At 41.1% G+C, this 20210-nt stretch overlaps 1 protein-coding gene across 4 annotated transcripts in view; it reads right to left on the reverse strand.

Moving 5' to 3' along the window:
• LOC142488352 (uncharacterized) overlaps positions 1–20210 on the reverse strand; it is a 106328-nt gene that overhangs the window by 67248 nt on the left and 18870 nt on the right. For 3 of the 4 annotated variants that reach the window (XM_075588767.1, XM_075588769.1, XM_075588768.1), the window contains 2 exons: positions 17599–17715; positions 16356–16469 (listed from right to left, as the gene is read on the reverse strand). The exons of the other annotated variant lie outside the window; for it this stretch is intronic. In XM_075588767.1, the coding sequence (XP_075444882.1) occupies positions 16356–16469; positions 17599–17715 (231 nt within the window). The remainder of the gene's footprint in view (positions 1–16355; positions 16470–17598; positions 17716–20210) is intronic. 4 annotated transcript variants of the gene reach the window in all.

The following is a 20210-nucleotide window of genomic DNA, read 5'->3' on the forward strand; positions in this document are numbered from 1 at the left end:
GAGTATAACAGAATACACTGGGTGTGAGTATAACAGAATACACTGGGACTGAGTATAACAGAATACACTGGGACTGAGTATAACAGAATACACTGGACTGAGTATAACAGAATACACTGGGACTGAGTATAACAGAATACACTGGGACTGAGTATAACAGAATACACTGGGACTGAGTATAACAGAATACACTGGGACTGAGTATAACAGAATACACTGGGACTGAGTATAACAGAATACACTGGGACTGAGTATAACAGAATACACTGGGACTGAGTATAACAGAATACACTGGGACTGAGTATAACAGAATACACTGGGTCTGAGTATAACAGAATACACTGGACTGAGTATAACAGAATACACTGGGTGTGAGTATAACAGAATACACTGGGACTGAGTATAACAGAATACACTGGGACTGAGTATAACAGAATACACTGGGACTGAGTATAACAGAATACACTGGGACTGAGTATAACAGAATACACTGGACTGAGTATAACAGAATACACTGGGACTGAGTATAACAGAATACACTGGGGACTGAGTATAACAGAATACACTGGACTGAGTATAACAGAATACACTGGGACTGAGTATAACAGAATACACTGGGACTGAGTATAACAGAATACACTGGGACTGAGTATAACAGAATACACTGGGTCTGAGTATAACAGAATACACTGGGACTGAGTATAACAGAATACACTGGGTCTGAGTATAACAGAATACACTGGGACTGAGTATAACAGAATACACTGGGACTGAGTATAACAGAATACACTGGGACTGAGTATAACAGAATACACTGGGTCTGAGTATAACAGAATACACTGGGACTGAGTATAACAGAATACACTGGGACTGAGTATAACAGAATACACTGGGACTGAGTATAACAGAATACACTGGGACTGAGTATAACAGAATACACTGGGACTGAGTATAACAGAATACACTGGGACTGAGTATAACAGAATACACTGGGACTGAGTATAACAGAATACACTGGGACTGAGTATAACAGAATACACTGGGACTGAGTATAACAGAATACACTGGGACTGAGTATAACAGAATACACTGGGACTGAGTATAACAGAATACACTGGGACTGAGTATAACAGAATACACTGGGACTGAGTATAACAGAATACACTGGGACTGAGTATAACAGAATACACTGGGACTGAGTATAACAGAATACACTGGGACTGAGTATAACAGAATACACTGGGACTGAGTATAACAGAATACACTGGGACTGAGTATAACAGAATACACTGGGACTGAGTATAACAGAATACACTGGGACTGAGTATAACAGAATACACTGGGACTGAGTATAACAGAATACACTGGACTGAGTATAACAGAATACACTGGGCCTGAGTATAACAGAATACACTGGGACTGAGTATAACAGAATACACTGGGACTGAGTATAACAGAATACACTGGGACTGAGTATAACAGAATACACTGGGACTGAGTATAACAGAATACACTGGGACTGAGTATAACAGAATACACTGGGACTGAGTATAACAGAATACACTGGGACTGAGTATAGCAGAATACACTGGGTCTGAGTATAACAGAATACACTGGGACTGAGTATAACAGAATACACTGGGACTGAGTATAACAGAATACACTGGGACTGAGTATAACAGAATACACTGGGCCTGAGTATAACAGAATACACTGGGCCTGAGTATAACAGAATACACTGGGACTGAGTATAACAGAATACACTGGGCCTGAGTATAACAGAATACACTGGGACTGAGTATAACAGAATACACTGGGACTGAGTATAACAGAATACACTGGGACTGAGTATAACAGAATACACTGGGACTGAGTATAACAGAATACACTGGACTGAGTATAACAGAATACACTGGGACTGAGTATAACAGAATACACTGGGACTGAGTATAACAGAATACACTGGGGCTGAGTATAACAGAATACACTGGGACTGAGTATAACAGAATACACTGGGACTGAGTATAACAGAATACACTGGGACTGAGTATAACAGAATACACTGGGACTGAGTATAACAGAATACACTGGGACTGAGTATAACAGAATACACTGGGACTGAGTATAACAGAATACACTGGGACTGAGTATAACAGAATACACTGGGACTGAGTATAACAGAATACACTGGGTCTGAGTATAACAGAATACACTGGGTGTGAGTATAACAGAATACACTGGGACTGAGTATAACAGAATACACTGGGACTGAGTATAACAGAATACACTGGGACTGAGTATAACAGAATACACTGGGACTGAGTATAACAGAATACACTGGGACTGAGTATAACAGAATACACTGGGACTGAGTATAACAGAATACACTGGGACTGAGTATAACAGAATACACTGGACTGAGTATAACAGAATACACTGGGACTGAGTATAACAGAATACACTGGGACTGAGTATAACAGAATACACTGGGACTGAGTATAACAGAATACACTGGGACTGAGTATAACAGAATACACTGGGTGTGAGTATAACAGAATACACTGGGACTGAGTATAACAGAATACACTGGCGGGTGTGAGTATAACAGAATACACTGGGACTGAGTATAACAGAATACACTGGGACTGAGTATAACAGAATACACTGGGACTGAGTATAACAGAATACACTGGGACTGAGTATAACAGAATACACTGGGACTGAGTATAACAGAATACACTGGACTGAGTATAACAGAATACACTGGGACTGAGTATAACAGAATACACTGGGACTGAGTATAACAGAATACACTGGGACTGAGTATAACAGAATACACTGGGACTGAGTGTAACAGAATACACTGGGACTGAGTATAACAGAATACACTGGGACTGAGTATAACAGAATACACTGGGACTGAGTATAACAGAATACACTGGGACTGAGTATAACAGAATACACTGGGACTGAGTATAACAGAATACACTGGGACTGAGTGTAACAGAATACACTGGGACTGAGTATAACAGAATACACTGGGACTGAGTATAACAGAATACACTGGGACTGAGTATAACAGAATACACTGGGACTGAGTATAACAGAATACACTGGGACTGAGTATAACAGAATACACTGGGACTGAGTATAACAGAATACACTGGGTCTGAGTATAACAGAATACACTGGGACTGAGTATAACAGAATACACTGGGACTGAGTATAACAGAATACACTGGGTCTGAGTATAACAGAATACACTGGGACTGAGTATAACAGAATACACTGGGTCTGAGTATAACAGAATACACTGGGACTGAGTATAACAGAATACACTGGGACTGAGTATAACAGAATACACTGGGTATGAGTATAACAGAATACACTGGGACTGAGTATAACAGAATACACTGGGACTGAGTATAACAGAATACACTGGGACTGAGTATAACAGAATACACTGGGACTGAGTATAACAGAATACACTGGGACTGAGTATAACAGAATACACTGGGACTGAGTATAACAGAATACACTGGGCCTGAGTATAACAGAATACACAGGGACTGAGTATAACAGAATACACTGGGACTGAGTATAGCAGAATACACTGGGACTGAGTATAACAGAATACACTGGGACTGAGTATAACAGAATACACTGGGACTGAGTATAACAGAATACACTGGACTGAGTATAACAGAATACACTGGGACTGAGTATAACAGAATACACTGGACTGAGTATAACAGAATACACTGGGACTGAGTATAACAGAATACACTGGGACTGAGTATAACAGAATACACTGGGACTGAGTATAACAGAATACACTGGGACTGAGTATAACAGAATACACTGGGACTGAGTATAACAGAATACACTGGGACTGAGTATAACAGAATACACTGGCACTGAGTATAACAGAATACACTGGGACTGAGTATAACAGAATACACTGGGACTGAGTATAACAGAATACACTGGACTGAGTATAACAGAATACACTGGGTCTGAGTATAACAGAATACACTGGCACTGAGTATAACAGAATACACTGGGACTGAGTATAACAGAATACACTGGGACTGAGTATAACAGAATACACTGGGACTGAGTATAACAGAATACACTGGGCCTGAGTATAACAGAATACACAGGGACTGAGTATAACAGAATACACTGGGACTGAGTATAACAGAATACACTGGGACTGAGTATAACAGAATACACTGGGACTGAGTATAACAGAATACACTGGGACTGAGTATAACAGAATACACTGGACTGAGTATAGCAGAATACACTGGGTCTGAGTATAACAGAATACACTGGGACTGAGTATAACAGAATACACTGGGACTGAGTATAACAGAATACACTGGGACTGAGTATAACAGAATACACTGGGCCTGAGTATAACAGAATACACTGGGACTGAGTATAACAGAATACACTGGGACTGAGTATAACAGAATACACTGGGTCTGAGTATAACAGAATACACTGGGACTGAGTATAACAGAATACACTGGGCCTGAGTATAACAGAATACACTGGGACTGAGTATAACAGAACACACTGGCCTGAGTATAACAGAATACACTGGGACTGAGTATAACAGAATACACTGGGCCTGAGTATAACAGAATACACTGGGACTGAGTATAACAGAATACACTGGACTGAGTATAACAGAATACACTGGGGCTGAGTATAACAGAATACACTGGACTGAGTATAACAGAATACACTGGGACTGAGTATAACAGAATACACTGGGACTGAGTATAACAGAATACACTGGGACTGAGTATAACAGAATACACTGGGACTGAGTATAACAGAATACACTGGGACTGAGTATAACAGAATACACTGGGACTGAGTATAACAGAATACACTGGGACTGAGTATAACAGAATACACTGGGACTGAGTATAACAGAATACACTGGGTCTGAGTATAACAGAATACACTGGGTGTGAGTATAACAGAATACACTGGGACTGAGTATAACAGAATACACTGGGACTGAGTATAACAGAATACACTGGGACTGAGTATAACAGAATACACTGGGACTGAGTATAACAGAATACACTGGGACTGAGTATAACAGAATACACTGGGACTGAGTATAACAGAATACACTGGGACTGAGTATAACAGAATACACTGGGACTGAGTATAACAGAATACACTGGGACTGAGTATAACAGAATACACTGGGACTGAGTATAACAGAATACACTGGGACTGAGTATAACAGAATACACTGGGTGTGAGTATAACAGAATACACTGGGACTGAGTATAACAGAATACACTGGGTGTGAGTATAACAGAATACACTGGGACTGAGTATAACAGAATACACTGGGACTGAGTATAACAGAATACACTGGGACTGAGTATAACAGAATACACTGGGACTGAGTATAACAGAATACACTGGGACTGAGTATAACAGAATACACTGGGACTGAGTATAACAGAATACACTGGGCCTGAGTATAACAGAATACACTGGGTCTGAGTATAACAGAATACACTGGGGACTGAGTATAACAGAATACACTGGACTGAGTATAACAGAACACACTGGGACTGAGTATAACAGAATACACTGGGTCTGAGTATAACAGAATACACTGGGACTGAGTATAACAGAATACACTGGGTGTGAGTATAACAGAATACACTGGGACTGAGTATAACAGAATACACTGGGACTGAGTATAACAGAATACACTGGACTGAGTATAACAGAATACACTGGGACTGAGTATAACAGAATACACTGGGACTGAGTATAACAGAATACACTGGGACTGAGTATAACAGAATACACTGGGACTGAGTATAACAGAATACACTGGCACTGAGTATAACAGAATACACTGGGACTGAGTATAACAGAATACACTGGGTCTGAGTATAACAGAATACACTGGGACTGAGTATAACAGAATACACTGGGACTGAGTATAACAGAATACACTGGGTCTGAGTATAACAGAATACACTGGGACTGAGTATAACAGAATACACTGGGACTGAGTGTAACAGAATACACTGGGGACTGAGTATAACAGAATACACTGGGACTGAGTATAACAGAATACACTGGGACTGAGTATAACAGAATACACTGGGACTGAGTATAACAGAATACACTGGGTCTGAGTATAACAGAATACACTGGGACTGAGTATAACAGAATACACTGGGACTGAGTATAACAGAATACACTGGGACTGAGTATAACAGAATACACTGGACTGAGTATAACAGAATACACTGGGACTGAGTATAACAGAATACACTGGGACTGAGTATAACAGAATACACTGGGACTGAGTATAACAGAATACACTGGGACTGAGTATAACAGAATACACTGGGACTGAGTGTAACAGAATACACTGGGACTGAGTATAACAGAATACACTGGGACTGAGTATAACAGAATACACTGGGACTGAGTATAACAGAATACACTGGGACTGAGTATAACAGAATACACTGGGACTGAGTATAACAGAATACACTGGGACTGAGTGTAACAGAATACACTGGGACTGAGTATAACAGAATACACTGGGACTGAGTATAACAGAATACACTGGGACTGAGTATAACAGAATACACTGGGACTGAGTATAACAGAATACACTGGGACTGAGTATAACAGAATACACTGGGACTGAGTATAACAGAATACACTGGGTCTGAGTATAACAGAATACACTGGGACTGAGTATAACAGAATACACTGGGACTGAGTATAACAGAATACACTGGTCTGAGTATAACAGAATACACTGGGACTGAGTATAACAGAATACACTGGGTCTGAGTATAACAGAATACACTGGGACTGAGTATAACAGAATACACTGGGACTGAGTATAACAGAATACACTGGGTATGAGTATAACAGAATACACTGGGACTGAGTATAACAGAATACACTGGGACTGAGTATAACAGAATACACTGGGACTGAGTATAACAGAATACACTGGGACTGAGTATAACAGAATACACTGGCACTGAGTATAACAGAATACACTGGGACTGAGTATAACAGAATACACTGGGACTGAGTATAACAGAATACACTGGGACTGAGTATAACAGAATACACTGGGACTGAGTATAACAGAATACACTGGGACTGAGTATAACAGAATACACTGGGACTGAGTATAACAGAATACACTGGGACTGAGTATAACAGAATACACTGGGACTGAGTATAACAGAATACACTGGGACTGAGTATAACAGAATACACTGGCACTGAGTATAACAGAATACACTGGGACTGAGTATAACAGAATACACTGGGACTGAGTATAACAGAATACACTGGGACTGAGTATAACAGAATACACTGGGACTGAGTATAACAGAATACACTGGGACTGAGTATAACAGAATACACTGGGACTGAGTATAACAGAATACACTGGGTCTGAGTATAACAGAATACACTGGGCCTGAGTATAACAGAATACACTGGGCCTGAGTATAACAGAATACACTGGGACTGAGTATAACAGAATACACTGGGTCTGAGTATAACAGAATACACTGGGACTGAGTATAACAGAATACACTGGGACTGAGTATAACAGAATACACTGGGACTGAGTATAACAGAATACACTGGGACTGAGTATAACAGAATACACTGGCACTGAGTATAACAGAATACACTGGGTCTGAGTATAACAGAATACACTGGGACTGAGTATAACAGAATACACTGGGACTGAGTATAACAGAATACACTGGGTCTGAGTATAACAGAATACACTGGGTCTGAGTATAACAGAATACACTGGCACTGAGTATAACAGAATACACTGGGTCTGAGTATAACAGAATACACTGGGACTGAGTATAACAGAATACACTGGCACTGAGTATAACAGAATACACTGGGTCTGAGTATAACAGAATACACTGGGACTGAGTATAACAGAATACACTGGGACTGAGTATAACAGAATACACTGGGTCTGAGTATAACAGAATACACTGGGACTGAGTATAACAGAATACACAGGGACTGAGTATAACAGAATACACTGGGACTGAGTATAACAGAATACACTGGGACTGAGTATAACAGAATACACTGGGACTGAGTATAACAGAATACACTGGGCCTGAGTATAACAGAATACACTGGGACTGAGTATAACAGAATACACTGGGACTGAGTATAACAGAATACACTGGGACTGAGTATAACAGAATACACTGGGACTGAGTATAACAGAATACACTGGCACTGAGTATAACAGAATACACTGGGACTGAGTATAACAGAATACACTGGCACTGAGTATAACAGAATACACTGGGACTGAGTATAACAGAATACACTGGCACTGAGTATAACAGAATACACTGGGACTGAGTATAACAGAATACACTGGGACTGAGTATAACAGAATACACTGGGACTGAGTATAACAGAATACACTGGCACTGAGTATAACAGAATACACTGGGACTGAGTATAACAGAATACACTGGGACTGAGTATAACAGAATACACTGGGACTGAGTATAACAGAATACACTGGGACTGAGTATAACAGAATACACTGGGACTGAGTATAACAGAATACACTGGGACTGAGTATAACAGAACACACTGGGACTGAGTATAACAGAACACACTGGGACTGAGTATAACAGAACACACTGGGGACTGAGTATAACAGAACACACTGGGACTGAGTATAACAGAATACACTGGGACTGAGTATAACAGAATACACTGGGACTGAGTATAACAGAATACACTGGGACTGAGTATAACAGAATACACTGGGACTGAGTATAACAGAATACACTGGACTGAGTATAACAGAATACACTGGGACTGAGTATAACAGAATACACTGGGACTGAGTATAACAGAATACACTGGGCCTGAGTATAACAGAATACACTGGACTGAGTATAACAGAATACACTGGCACTGAGTATAACAGAATACACTGGGACTGAGTATAACAGAATACACTGGACTGAGTATAACAGAATACACTGGGAATGAGTATAACAGAATACACTGGGAATGAGTATAACAGAACACACTGGGACTGAGTATAACAGAACACACTGGGACTGAGTATAACAGAATACACTGGGACTGAGTATAACAGAATACACTGGGACTGAGTATAACAGAATACACTGGGACTGAGTATAACAGAATACACTGGGACTGAGTATAACAGAATACACTGGGACTGAGTATAACAGAATACACTGGGACTGAGTATAACAGAATACACTGGCACTGAGTATAACAGAATACACTGGGTCTGAGTATAACAGAATACACTTGGGACTGAGTATAACAGAATACACTGGGTCTGAGTATAACAGAATACACTGGGTCTGAGTATAACAGAATACACTGGGACTGAGTATAACAGAATACACTGGGACTGAGTATAACAGAACACACTGGGACTGAGTATAACAGAACACACTGGGACTGAGTATAACAGAATACACTGGGACTGAGTATAACAGAATACACTGGCACTGAGTATAACAGAATACACTGGCACTGAGTATAACAGAATACACTGGGACTGAGTATAACAGAATACACTGGGACTGAGTATAACAGAATACACTGGGACTGAGTATAACAGAACACACTGGGACTGAGTATAACAGAACACACTGGCACTGAGTATAACAGAACACACTGGGACTGAGTATAACAGAACACACTGGGACTGAGTATAACAGAACACACTGGGACTGAGTATAACAGAATACACTGGGACTGAGTATAACAGAATACACTGGGACTGAGTATAACAGAATACACTGGGACTGAGTATAACAGAATACACTGGGACTGAGTATAACAGAATACACTGGGACTGAGTATAACAGAATACACTGGGTCTGAGTATAACAGAATACACTGGGACTGAGTATAACAGAATACACTGGGACTGAGTATAACAGAATACACTGGCACTGAGTATAACAGAATACACTGGGACTGAGTATAACAGAATACACTGGGACTGAGTATAACAGAATACACTGGGACTGAGTATAACAGAATACACTGGGACTGAGCATAACAGAATACACTGGGACTGAGCATAACAGAATACACTGGACTGAGCATAACAGAATACACTGGGACTGAGTATAACAGAATACACTGGGGCTGAGTATAACAGAATACACTGGGACTGAGTATAACAGAATACACTGGGCTGAGTATAACAGAATACACTGGGACTGAGTATAACAGAATACACTGGGGCTGAGTATAACAGAATACACTGGGACTGAGTATAACAGAATACACTGGGGCTGAGTATAACAGAATACACTGGGACTGAGTATAACAGAATACACTGGGACTGAGTATAACAGAATACACTGGGTCTGAGTATAACAGAATACACTGGGTCTGAGTATAACAGAATACACTGGGACTGAGTATAACAGAATACACTGGGACTGAGTATAACAGAATACACTGGGACTGAGTATAACAGAATACACTGGGCCTGAGTATAACAGAATACACTGGGACTGAGTATAACAGAATACACTGGGACTGAGTATAACAGAATACACTGGGACTGAGTATAACAGAATACACTGGGACTGAGTATAACAGAATACACTGGCACTGAGTATAACAGAATACACTGGGACTGAGTATAACAGAATACACTGGGACTGAGTATAACAGAATACACTGGGACCGAGTATAACAGAATACACTGGGACCGAGTATAACAGAATACACTGGGACCGAGTATAACAGAATACACTGGGTCTGAGTATAACAGAATACACTGGGACTGAGTATAACAGAATACACTGGGACTGAGTATAACAGAATACACTGGGACTGAGTATAACAGAATACACTGGGACTGAGTATAACAGAATACACTGGCACTGAGTATAACAGAATACACTGGCACTGAGTATAACAGAATACACTGGGACTGAGTATAACAGAATACACTGGGACTGAGTATAACAGAATACACTGGGACTGAGTATAACAGAATACACTGGGACTGAGTATAACAGAATACACTGGGACTGAGTATAACAGAATACACTGGGACTGAGTATAACAGAATACACTGGGACTGAGTATAACAGAATACACTGGGACTGAGTATAACAGAATACACTGGGACTGAGTATAACAGAATACACTGGGACTGAGTATAACAGAATACACTGGGACTGAGTATAACAGAATACACTGGGACTGAGTATAACAGAATACACTGGCACTGAGTATAACAGAATACACTGGGAATGAGTATAACAGAATACACTGGCACTGAGTATAACAGAATACACTGGGCCTGAGTATAACAGAATACACTGGGACTGAGTATAACAGAATACACTGGGACTGAGTATAACAGAATACACTGGGACTGAGTATTACAGAATACACTGGGACTGAGTATAACAGAATACACTGGCACTGAGTATAACAGAATACACTGGGACTGAGTATAACAGAATACACTGGGACTGAGTATAACAGAATACACTGGGACTGAGTATTACAGAATACACTGGGACTGAGTATAACAGAATACACTGGGACTGAGTATAACAGAATACACTGGGCCTGAGTATAACAGAATACACTGGGACTGAGTATAACAGAATACACTGGGACTGAGTATAACAGAATACACTGGCACTGAGTATAACAGAATACACTGGGCCTGAGTATAACAGAATACACTGGGACTGAGTATAACAGAATACACTGGGACTGAGTATAACAGAATACACTGGGCCTGAGTATAACAGAATACACTGGGACTGAGTATAACAGAATACACTGGGACTGAGTATAACAGAATACACTGGCACTGAGTATAACAGAATACACTGGGAATGAGTATAACAGAATACACTGGCACTGAGTATAACAGAATACACTGGGCCTGAGTATAACAGAATACACTGGGACTGAGTATAACAGAATACACTGGGACTGAGTATAACAGAATACACTGGGACTGAGTATTACAGAATACACTGGGACTGAGTATAACAGAATACACTGGGCCTGAGTATAACAGAATACACTGGGACTGAGTATAACAGAATACACTGGGACTGAGTATAACAGAATACACTGGGCCTGAGTATAACAGAATACACTGGGACTGAGTATAACAGAATACACTGGCACTGAGTATAACAGAATACACTGGGACTGAGTATAACAGAATACACTGGGCCTGAGTATAACAGAATACACTGGGACTGAGTATAACAGAATACACTGGGACTGAGTATAACAGAATACACTGGGACTGAGTATAACAGAATACACTGGGACTGAGTATAACAGAATACACTGGGCCTGAGTATAACAGAATACACAGGGACTGAGTATAACAGAATACACTGGGTCTGAGTATAACAGAATACACTGGGACTGAGTATAACAGAATACACTGGGACTGAGTATAACAGAATACACTGGGACTGAGTATAACAGAATACACTGGGACTGAGTATAACAGAATACACTGGGACTGAGTATAACAGAATACACTGGGACTGAGTATAACAGAATACACTGGGCCTGAGTATAACAGAATACACTGGGACTGAGTATAACAGAATACACTGGGACTGAGTATAACAGAACACACTGGGACTGAGTATAACAGAATACACTGGGACTGAGTATAACAGAATACACTGGGACTGAGTATAACAGAATACACTGGGACTGAGTATAACAGAATACACTGGGACCGAGTATAACAGAATACACAGGGACTGAGTATAACAGAATACACTGGGTCTGAGTATAACAGAATACACTGGGACTGAGTATAACAGAATACACTGGGACTGAGTATAACAGAATACACTGGGTCTGAGTATAACAGAATACACTGGGACTGAGTATAACAGAATACACTGGCACTGAGTATAACAGAATACACTGGGACTGAGTATAACAGAATACACTGGGACTGAGTATAACAGAATACACTGGGCCTGAGTATAACAGAATACACTGGGACTGAGTATAACAGAATACACTGGGACTGAGTATAACAGAATACACTGGGACTGAGTATAACAGAATACACTGGGACTGAGTATAACAGAATACACTGGGACTGAGTATAACAGAATACACTGGGACTGAGTATAACAGAATACACTGGGACTGAGTATAACAGAATACACTGGGACTGAGTATAACAGAATACACTGGGACTGAGTATAACAGAATACACTGGCACTGAGTATAACAGAATACACTGGGTCTGAGTATAACAGAATACACTGGGACTGAGTATAACAGAATACACTGGGCCTGAGTATAACAGAATACACTGGGACTGAGTATAACAGAATACACTGGCACTGAGTATAACAGAATACACTGGGAATGAGTATAACAGAATACACTGGGACTGAGTATAACAGAATACACTGGGCCTGAGTATAACAGAACACACTGGGACTGAGTATAACAGAATACACTGGGACTGAGTATAACAGAATACACTGGGACTGAGTATAACAGAATACACTGGGACTGAGTATAACAGAATACACTGGGCCTGAGTATAACAGAATACACTGGGAATGAGTATAACAGAATACACTGGGACTGAGTATAACAGAATACACTGGGACTGAGTATAACAGAATACACTGGGACTGAGTATAACAGAATACACTGGGACTGAGTATAACAGAATACACTGGGACTGAGTATAACAGAATACACTGGCACTGAGTATAACAGAATACACTGGGTCTGAGTATAACAGAATACACTGGGACTGAGTATAACAGAATACACTGGGTCTGAGTATAACAGAATACACTGGGTCTGAGTATAACAGAATACACTGGGACTGAGTATAACAGAATACACTGGGACTGAGTATAACAGAACACACTGGGACTGAGTATAACAGAACACACTGGGACTGAGTATAACAGAATACACTGGGACTGAGTATAACAGAATACACTGGCACTGAGTATAACAGAATACACTGGCACTGAGTATAACAGAATACACTGGGACTGAGTATAACAGAATACACTGGGACTGAGTATAACAGAATACACTGGGACTGAGTATAACAGAATACACTGGGACTGAGTATAACAGAATACACTGGCACTGAGTATAACAGAATACACTGGGACTGAGTATAACAGAACACACTGGGACTGAGTATAACAGAACACACTGGGACTGAGTATAACAGAATACACTGGGACTGAGTATAACAGAATACACTGGGACTGAGTATAACAGAATACACTGGGACTGAGTATAACAGAATACACTGGGACTGAGTATAACAGAATACACTGGGACTGAGTATAACAGAATACACTGGGACTGAGTATAACAGAATACACTGGGACTGAGTATAACAGAATACACTGGCACTGAGTATAACAGAATACACTGGGACTGAGTATAACAGAATACACTGGGACTGAGTATAACAGAATACACTGGGACTGAGTATAACAGAATACACTGGGACTGAGTATAACAGAATACACTGGGACTGAGTATAACAGAATACACTGGGACTGAGCATAACAGAATACACTGGGACTGAGTATAACAGAATACACTGGGACTGAGTATAACAGAATACACTGGGGCTGAGTATAACAGAATACACTGGGACTGAGTATAACAGAATACACTGGGTCTGAGTATAACAGAATACACTGGGACTGAGTATAACAGAATACACTGGGACTGAGTATAACAGAATACACTGGGTCTGAGTATAACAGAATACACTGGGTCTGAGTATAACAGAATACACTGGGACTGAGTATAACAGAATACACTGGGACTGAGTATAACAGAATACACTGGGACTGAGTATAACAGAATACACTGGGCCTGAGTATAACAGAATACACTGGGACTGAGTATAACAGAATACACTGGGACTGAGTATAACAGAATACACTGGGACTGAGTATAACAGAATACACTGGGACTGAGTATAACAGAATACACTGGCACTGAGTATAACAGAATACACTGGGACTGAGTATAACAGAATACACTGGGACTGAGTATAACAGAATACACTGGGACTGAGTATAACAGAATACACTGGGACCGAGTATAACAGAATACACTGGGACTGAGTATAACAGAATACACTGGGTCTGAGTATAACAGAATACACTGGGACTGAGTATAACAGAATACACTGGGACTGAGTATAACAGAATACACTGGGACTGAGTATAACAGAATACACTGGGACTGAGTATAACAGAATACACTGGCACTGAGTATAACAGAATACACTGGCACTGAGTATAACAGAATACACTGGGACTGAGTATAACAGAATACACTGGGACTGAGTATAACAGAATACACTGGGACTGAGTATAACAGAATACACTGGGACTGAGTATAACAGAATACACTGGGACTGAGTATAACAGAATACACTGGGACTGAGTATAACAGAATACACTGGGCCTGAGTATAACAGAATACACTGGGACTGAGTATAACAGAATACACTGGGACTGAGTATAACAGAATACACTGGGAATGAGTATAACAGAATACACTGGGACTGAGTATAACAGAATACACTGGGACTGAGTATAACAGAATACACTGGGCCTGAGTATAACAGAATACACTGGGACTGAGTATAACAGAATACACTGGGACTGAGTATAACAGAATACACTGGGACTGAGTATAACAGAATACACTGGGACTGAGTATAACAGAATACACTGGGACTGAGTATAACAGAATACACTGGGACTGAGTATAACAGAATACACTGGGACTGAGTATAACAGAATACACTGGGACTGAGTATAACAGAATACACTGGGACTGAGTATAACAGAATACACTGGGTCTGAGTATAACAGAATACACTGGGTCTGAGTATAACAGAATACACTGGGACTGAGTATAACAGAATACACTGGGCCTGAGTATAACAGAATACACTGGTCAGAGAGGGGAAGGTTCCCATGAAGAAGAAAAAATATTTTCCAAATGTGCTCCATCCCAGCCATTGATGGTCAGAGACCAATAACTACACATTACAAACGGCTATACTTCTTTGAGAGCCACATTGCTCCTCTAACTGTGCTGCAAGTGGCTTATGCCAGAACACCACCAAGCCTGGGGACTTCATATGAGAGGCAATGACCCTAAATATTCCCTTAGGACTCCTTGTAACAAGATAGCCTTTGTCTACACAAAAAGGATCGTAAGGTACTCACCATCCACAGGAAATGTAACAACTTCTCTGTTTATTTGGGTCAGATGATCCTCCGTGTCTGAATCTTCTGTCTCTGACTTCATCTCTAAACTCTCTGATACAATCACGGGAAAACCTGTCAACAAGAAAAGGAAAACCCATCCTGTAAAGCTGAGAGTGGGGGCTCTTGTGCTATTACTACAGAAATACTCTGTACTGATTCCCAAAGGGAGAGAAGGCATTGATTTTACTTTATTAACCCGTTGAGTGCTGATGGAGTTTTTACTCGAGTTCTGAAAACATTTTAGCGTTTCCAATGCTCAAACCTCAACAACAATAATATTCTCAATATAACCTTTGACAAATCATGTGTGTTTTATCTTTCATTAGAACGTATGGCTTATAATTCTATCTGTGCTTTAATGTTATTTTCCCATTGTAACATAGCCTCCCGGCAGTTACTTCTGTTTCTGGGCCTTTCCTCTGTCAGTCCTGTTAGTGCAGGCAGTGGAAAGGCTAAATCCATTATTTGGCCTGTATGTGTATTTCAGACTTGAATGTTGTATCAATATTCGAGGGCGGGCCTGGCAACACTGAGGCTGTCAATCTAAGGGGTGGATATTGGTTGGAACGCCCCCTGGTGTGTGTGGGCCAATCTGTGTCCGGCTCTGGCTTGTAATGAGTCAGAGTTAGAGACACCTCCCCAAGGATGTTAAAATTGGGACATGCCTCGTAAATTAGTTAGTTCAGTTAGACAAGAGATAGAAGAGGTCTGAGGAGGAAACTGTCTCTCCCTTCCCCCATGCTACCAGGGGAAGGGAGGGGATATCATGCAGCCTAGGCCAAGAGAATAAGAAGCAGGAATGAGAATGAGTAATGCATGAGAGAAGTGTTACTCTGTGTTGGAGACTGCTGAATAAAGAGAGAAAAGACAATGCTGTGTGGATTCATGTCTCTGGTTATGAAGGAGTGTCAGTGGGGGTCCATCCCCTGAAGATCCTCACTGGCTGGAGGCACGGCACCATCAGAGATCAAGGTAATCTGTCCCCCCCAGTTCCCTGTCCTGGCTCTCCCCACACCACCGCGGAGCCCTCAGCCCTCCTGTTGCCAGCAGGTTGCAGCACCCAGACCGCTTGAGGTAACCAGCAAGGAGCACCCCCCCTATCTCATCATAGGATAAAAGGGTTACACCTAATATTACAGACATTTCAGGCCACTATTTAAACAACTTGAATAAAGACAAGTGAGGGTGTCCGGGTACTTACCCCTAACAGGAAATGAATCTATTTCACTCTTTATTGGGATCAGACGTTCCTCAGTGTCGGTCTCTTCTGTCTCTGACTTAACCTCTAACCTCTCCTCCGGCACAACCACTGGGAAACCTGCAACGAGAAAAGGAAAATCCATCATGTAACGCTGGGAGTGGGGGCGCTTCTTCTGATATTGATGTAATATAATACATGTTGTAAAGAAACGTGTTACTCGCCCTTCTGGCAGAAAATTACTTGGAGTTGAAGACATATTATATCTTACCTGCTGATAGTTTTGATGACGAGTGTATCTAAAGAGGTACACAAAAAGAATCCCTTTATAGGCGCACCGCAGACCTTTATAAAATAAATGTGGTCAGGGGAATTAAATAAATGTGTTTAGCAAATTTTATTAATCAAATTAGTGATGGTGTAATAAAAATAGCAAATATTAAAGAACTTGTATTTACTATGTTAAAAGACACTAATTGTGTCACAAAGGTTGGGTCCAGAGTAACTACTCTGGGCCCTCAGCAGATGTAGATATACAGTATATGTAACTTATACACTGTATTGATTCACTGTAATGTCTTGGATGTGTGTATCTAAAGGAATGGTGTACCAGTATATGCCCTGAAATGGGTATAGATCACTTAAGTGTAACACCTAGTAGTGATGAAGTGTTCTATCCTATGTCTAGATCTTCATTGCTATATGCCACTGTATTCTAAGGTCTCCACTGACACTAGGCAGTCCCATAGGTGAGTGCACAGTTGGAATCCACCGTGCATATACCAACAGTGTATGTATGGGTATCCACTGCAACTGACTGGGTAAGTACCACCCTAGTGCAGATACAGATAAGCACTGATGTTGTATAGCTATTACTTTCTGGTCACGATTACTTGGTCTCACAACGAAAGTGTTAATATCCACTATACCTACTGAGGTGTTTCTCAAAGTTTACCGCTGGACACACAGATGCGCTGTAGTTTAGAGCTTGAATCTAGGTTAGTTTGTGAGTCCTGAGGTGTCTACGTTCACTTCAATGTATATTGCTGCAGTTAATCTCAAACTCTGATAGTTTAATGCGGGGGCAGTTGTTGTTATACCATTTGTTGCAACATTTGCCGTGTCACCCCTCGCGCCCCTTGATTGATGTCCCGTAAACCCCGTGTGCAGATACTTGGGTTTTTTTTCTCACATGGAGTATGCAGTTTGGACACACAGATGCGCTATTGTATCAGGCTTAACCCTAGGTAAGTTTGTGAATCCTGCGCTGTCTGCATACACTTCAAAATGTTTTGCTGCGTTTGGTCAGAAAATCTGAAAGTTTATTGCGAGGGCATCCTTTGTTATGCTGTTATAGCAACAGTTGCCGTGTCTTCCCTCGTGCCCCTGGATGTAAGCCCGGTAGACCCCGTGTACAGATACTTGTAATCAGTGTCTTTACTATGTGGGTGAGTTTTAGTGGCTAGAGTGTTTTGCCATCGTATAGATTGTTGTTTTTGCCCACTTGTTGTACTAGTTTGGTGATTTGCGACTAAGTTATGTCGCGTCAGGGAATACACATGGAACCCCTGTTGAAAGCGGGGTAGGTGTGTAGATGGGCTATATCAAAGTTGGGTGAAACAGTGGCAGGGGGACAGTCCCACAGTGTGCTGAGTTCCCAGATGATATCGCTAATGTGTTGAAGTCAGGGGCACAGTGAGGGTAACATAGGGCAGACGTTCTGTTTGGAAAATTAAAGGAGTATATAGCGTTGTTAGGCAGCCCTACCCATTCGCAGTGAGGCAGTGAAACCGTAAAGCTCCGCTCTTGTCTGCTGTGCGAAGTTTTTAAATCAATAATGTCTGCAGAGACCCACAGTAGCGGGGGACAGTCCCACAGTGTGCTGGTTTCCCAGGTGATATTGTTACCGTGTTGGGATCAGAGGCACATTGAGGCACATTGAGGCTAACATCCAGCAGGCATTCTGTTGGTAGTTTTGAGAGAACGTATAGCGTAGTTGAACAGCCCTGCCTAAAGCAAGGCTAACACCTCTTTAACTGGGTGTATCAAGTTAGAAGTCCATACGGTAGATTAGAAGCTGATTCTACAGCATTTGCAATGAAACAGTGAAACAATCGAGCTGTGCTCTTATCTGCTGTAAGGAGTTTTAAATCAATAATTTCGGCAGAGACCCGACATGCCGCATGTTTCGTCGCTTACTTGCGACTTCTTCCGGGGTGGGCGTAACTGCGTCTCCAGTTGCTGTTTTATACCCGGTGGTTGTCATGGTGACCATAGGACGCGTGTGTTGCCGAGTTATGCTGGTGGTGCAGGAGTACTGCACCCAGATGGTATACTTTGAAACTTTAAAAACTCTGACCAATAATGAAGTGTGAATAGTATTCACAGTGCTCATACTTATGAGTATTGATCAAGGAAAGAACCTATGGATGCTGACAATACATAGTTTCTCAAAGGAAAGAAGTGAAGGCAAAACCTTCGTTGATACCAGATGGACATTGTGTTTTAAGTAGGTATATCCATCTGGATTCACGTTGCAAAAGTTTCTTGTCCCAGTCTCCTTTGCGGATACTTGGGAGTATGTGATCTATCCCTTGAAATGTCAAAGTGTTGGT

The sequence above is a fragment of the Ascaphus truei genome, chromosome 2 (assembly GCF_040206685.1).
Source record: "Ascaphus truei isolate aAscTru1 chromosome 2, aAscTru1.hap1, whole genome shotgun sequence".
Lineage (NCBI taxonomy): Eukaryota > Metazoa > Chordata > Amphibia > Anura > Ascaphidae > Ascaphus > Ascaphus truei.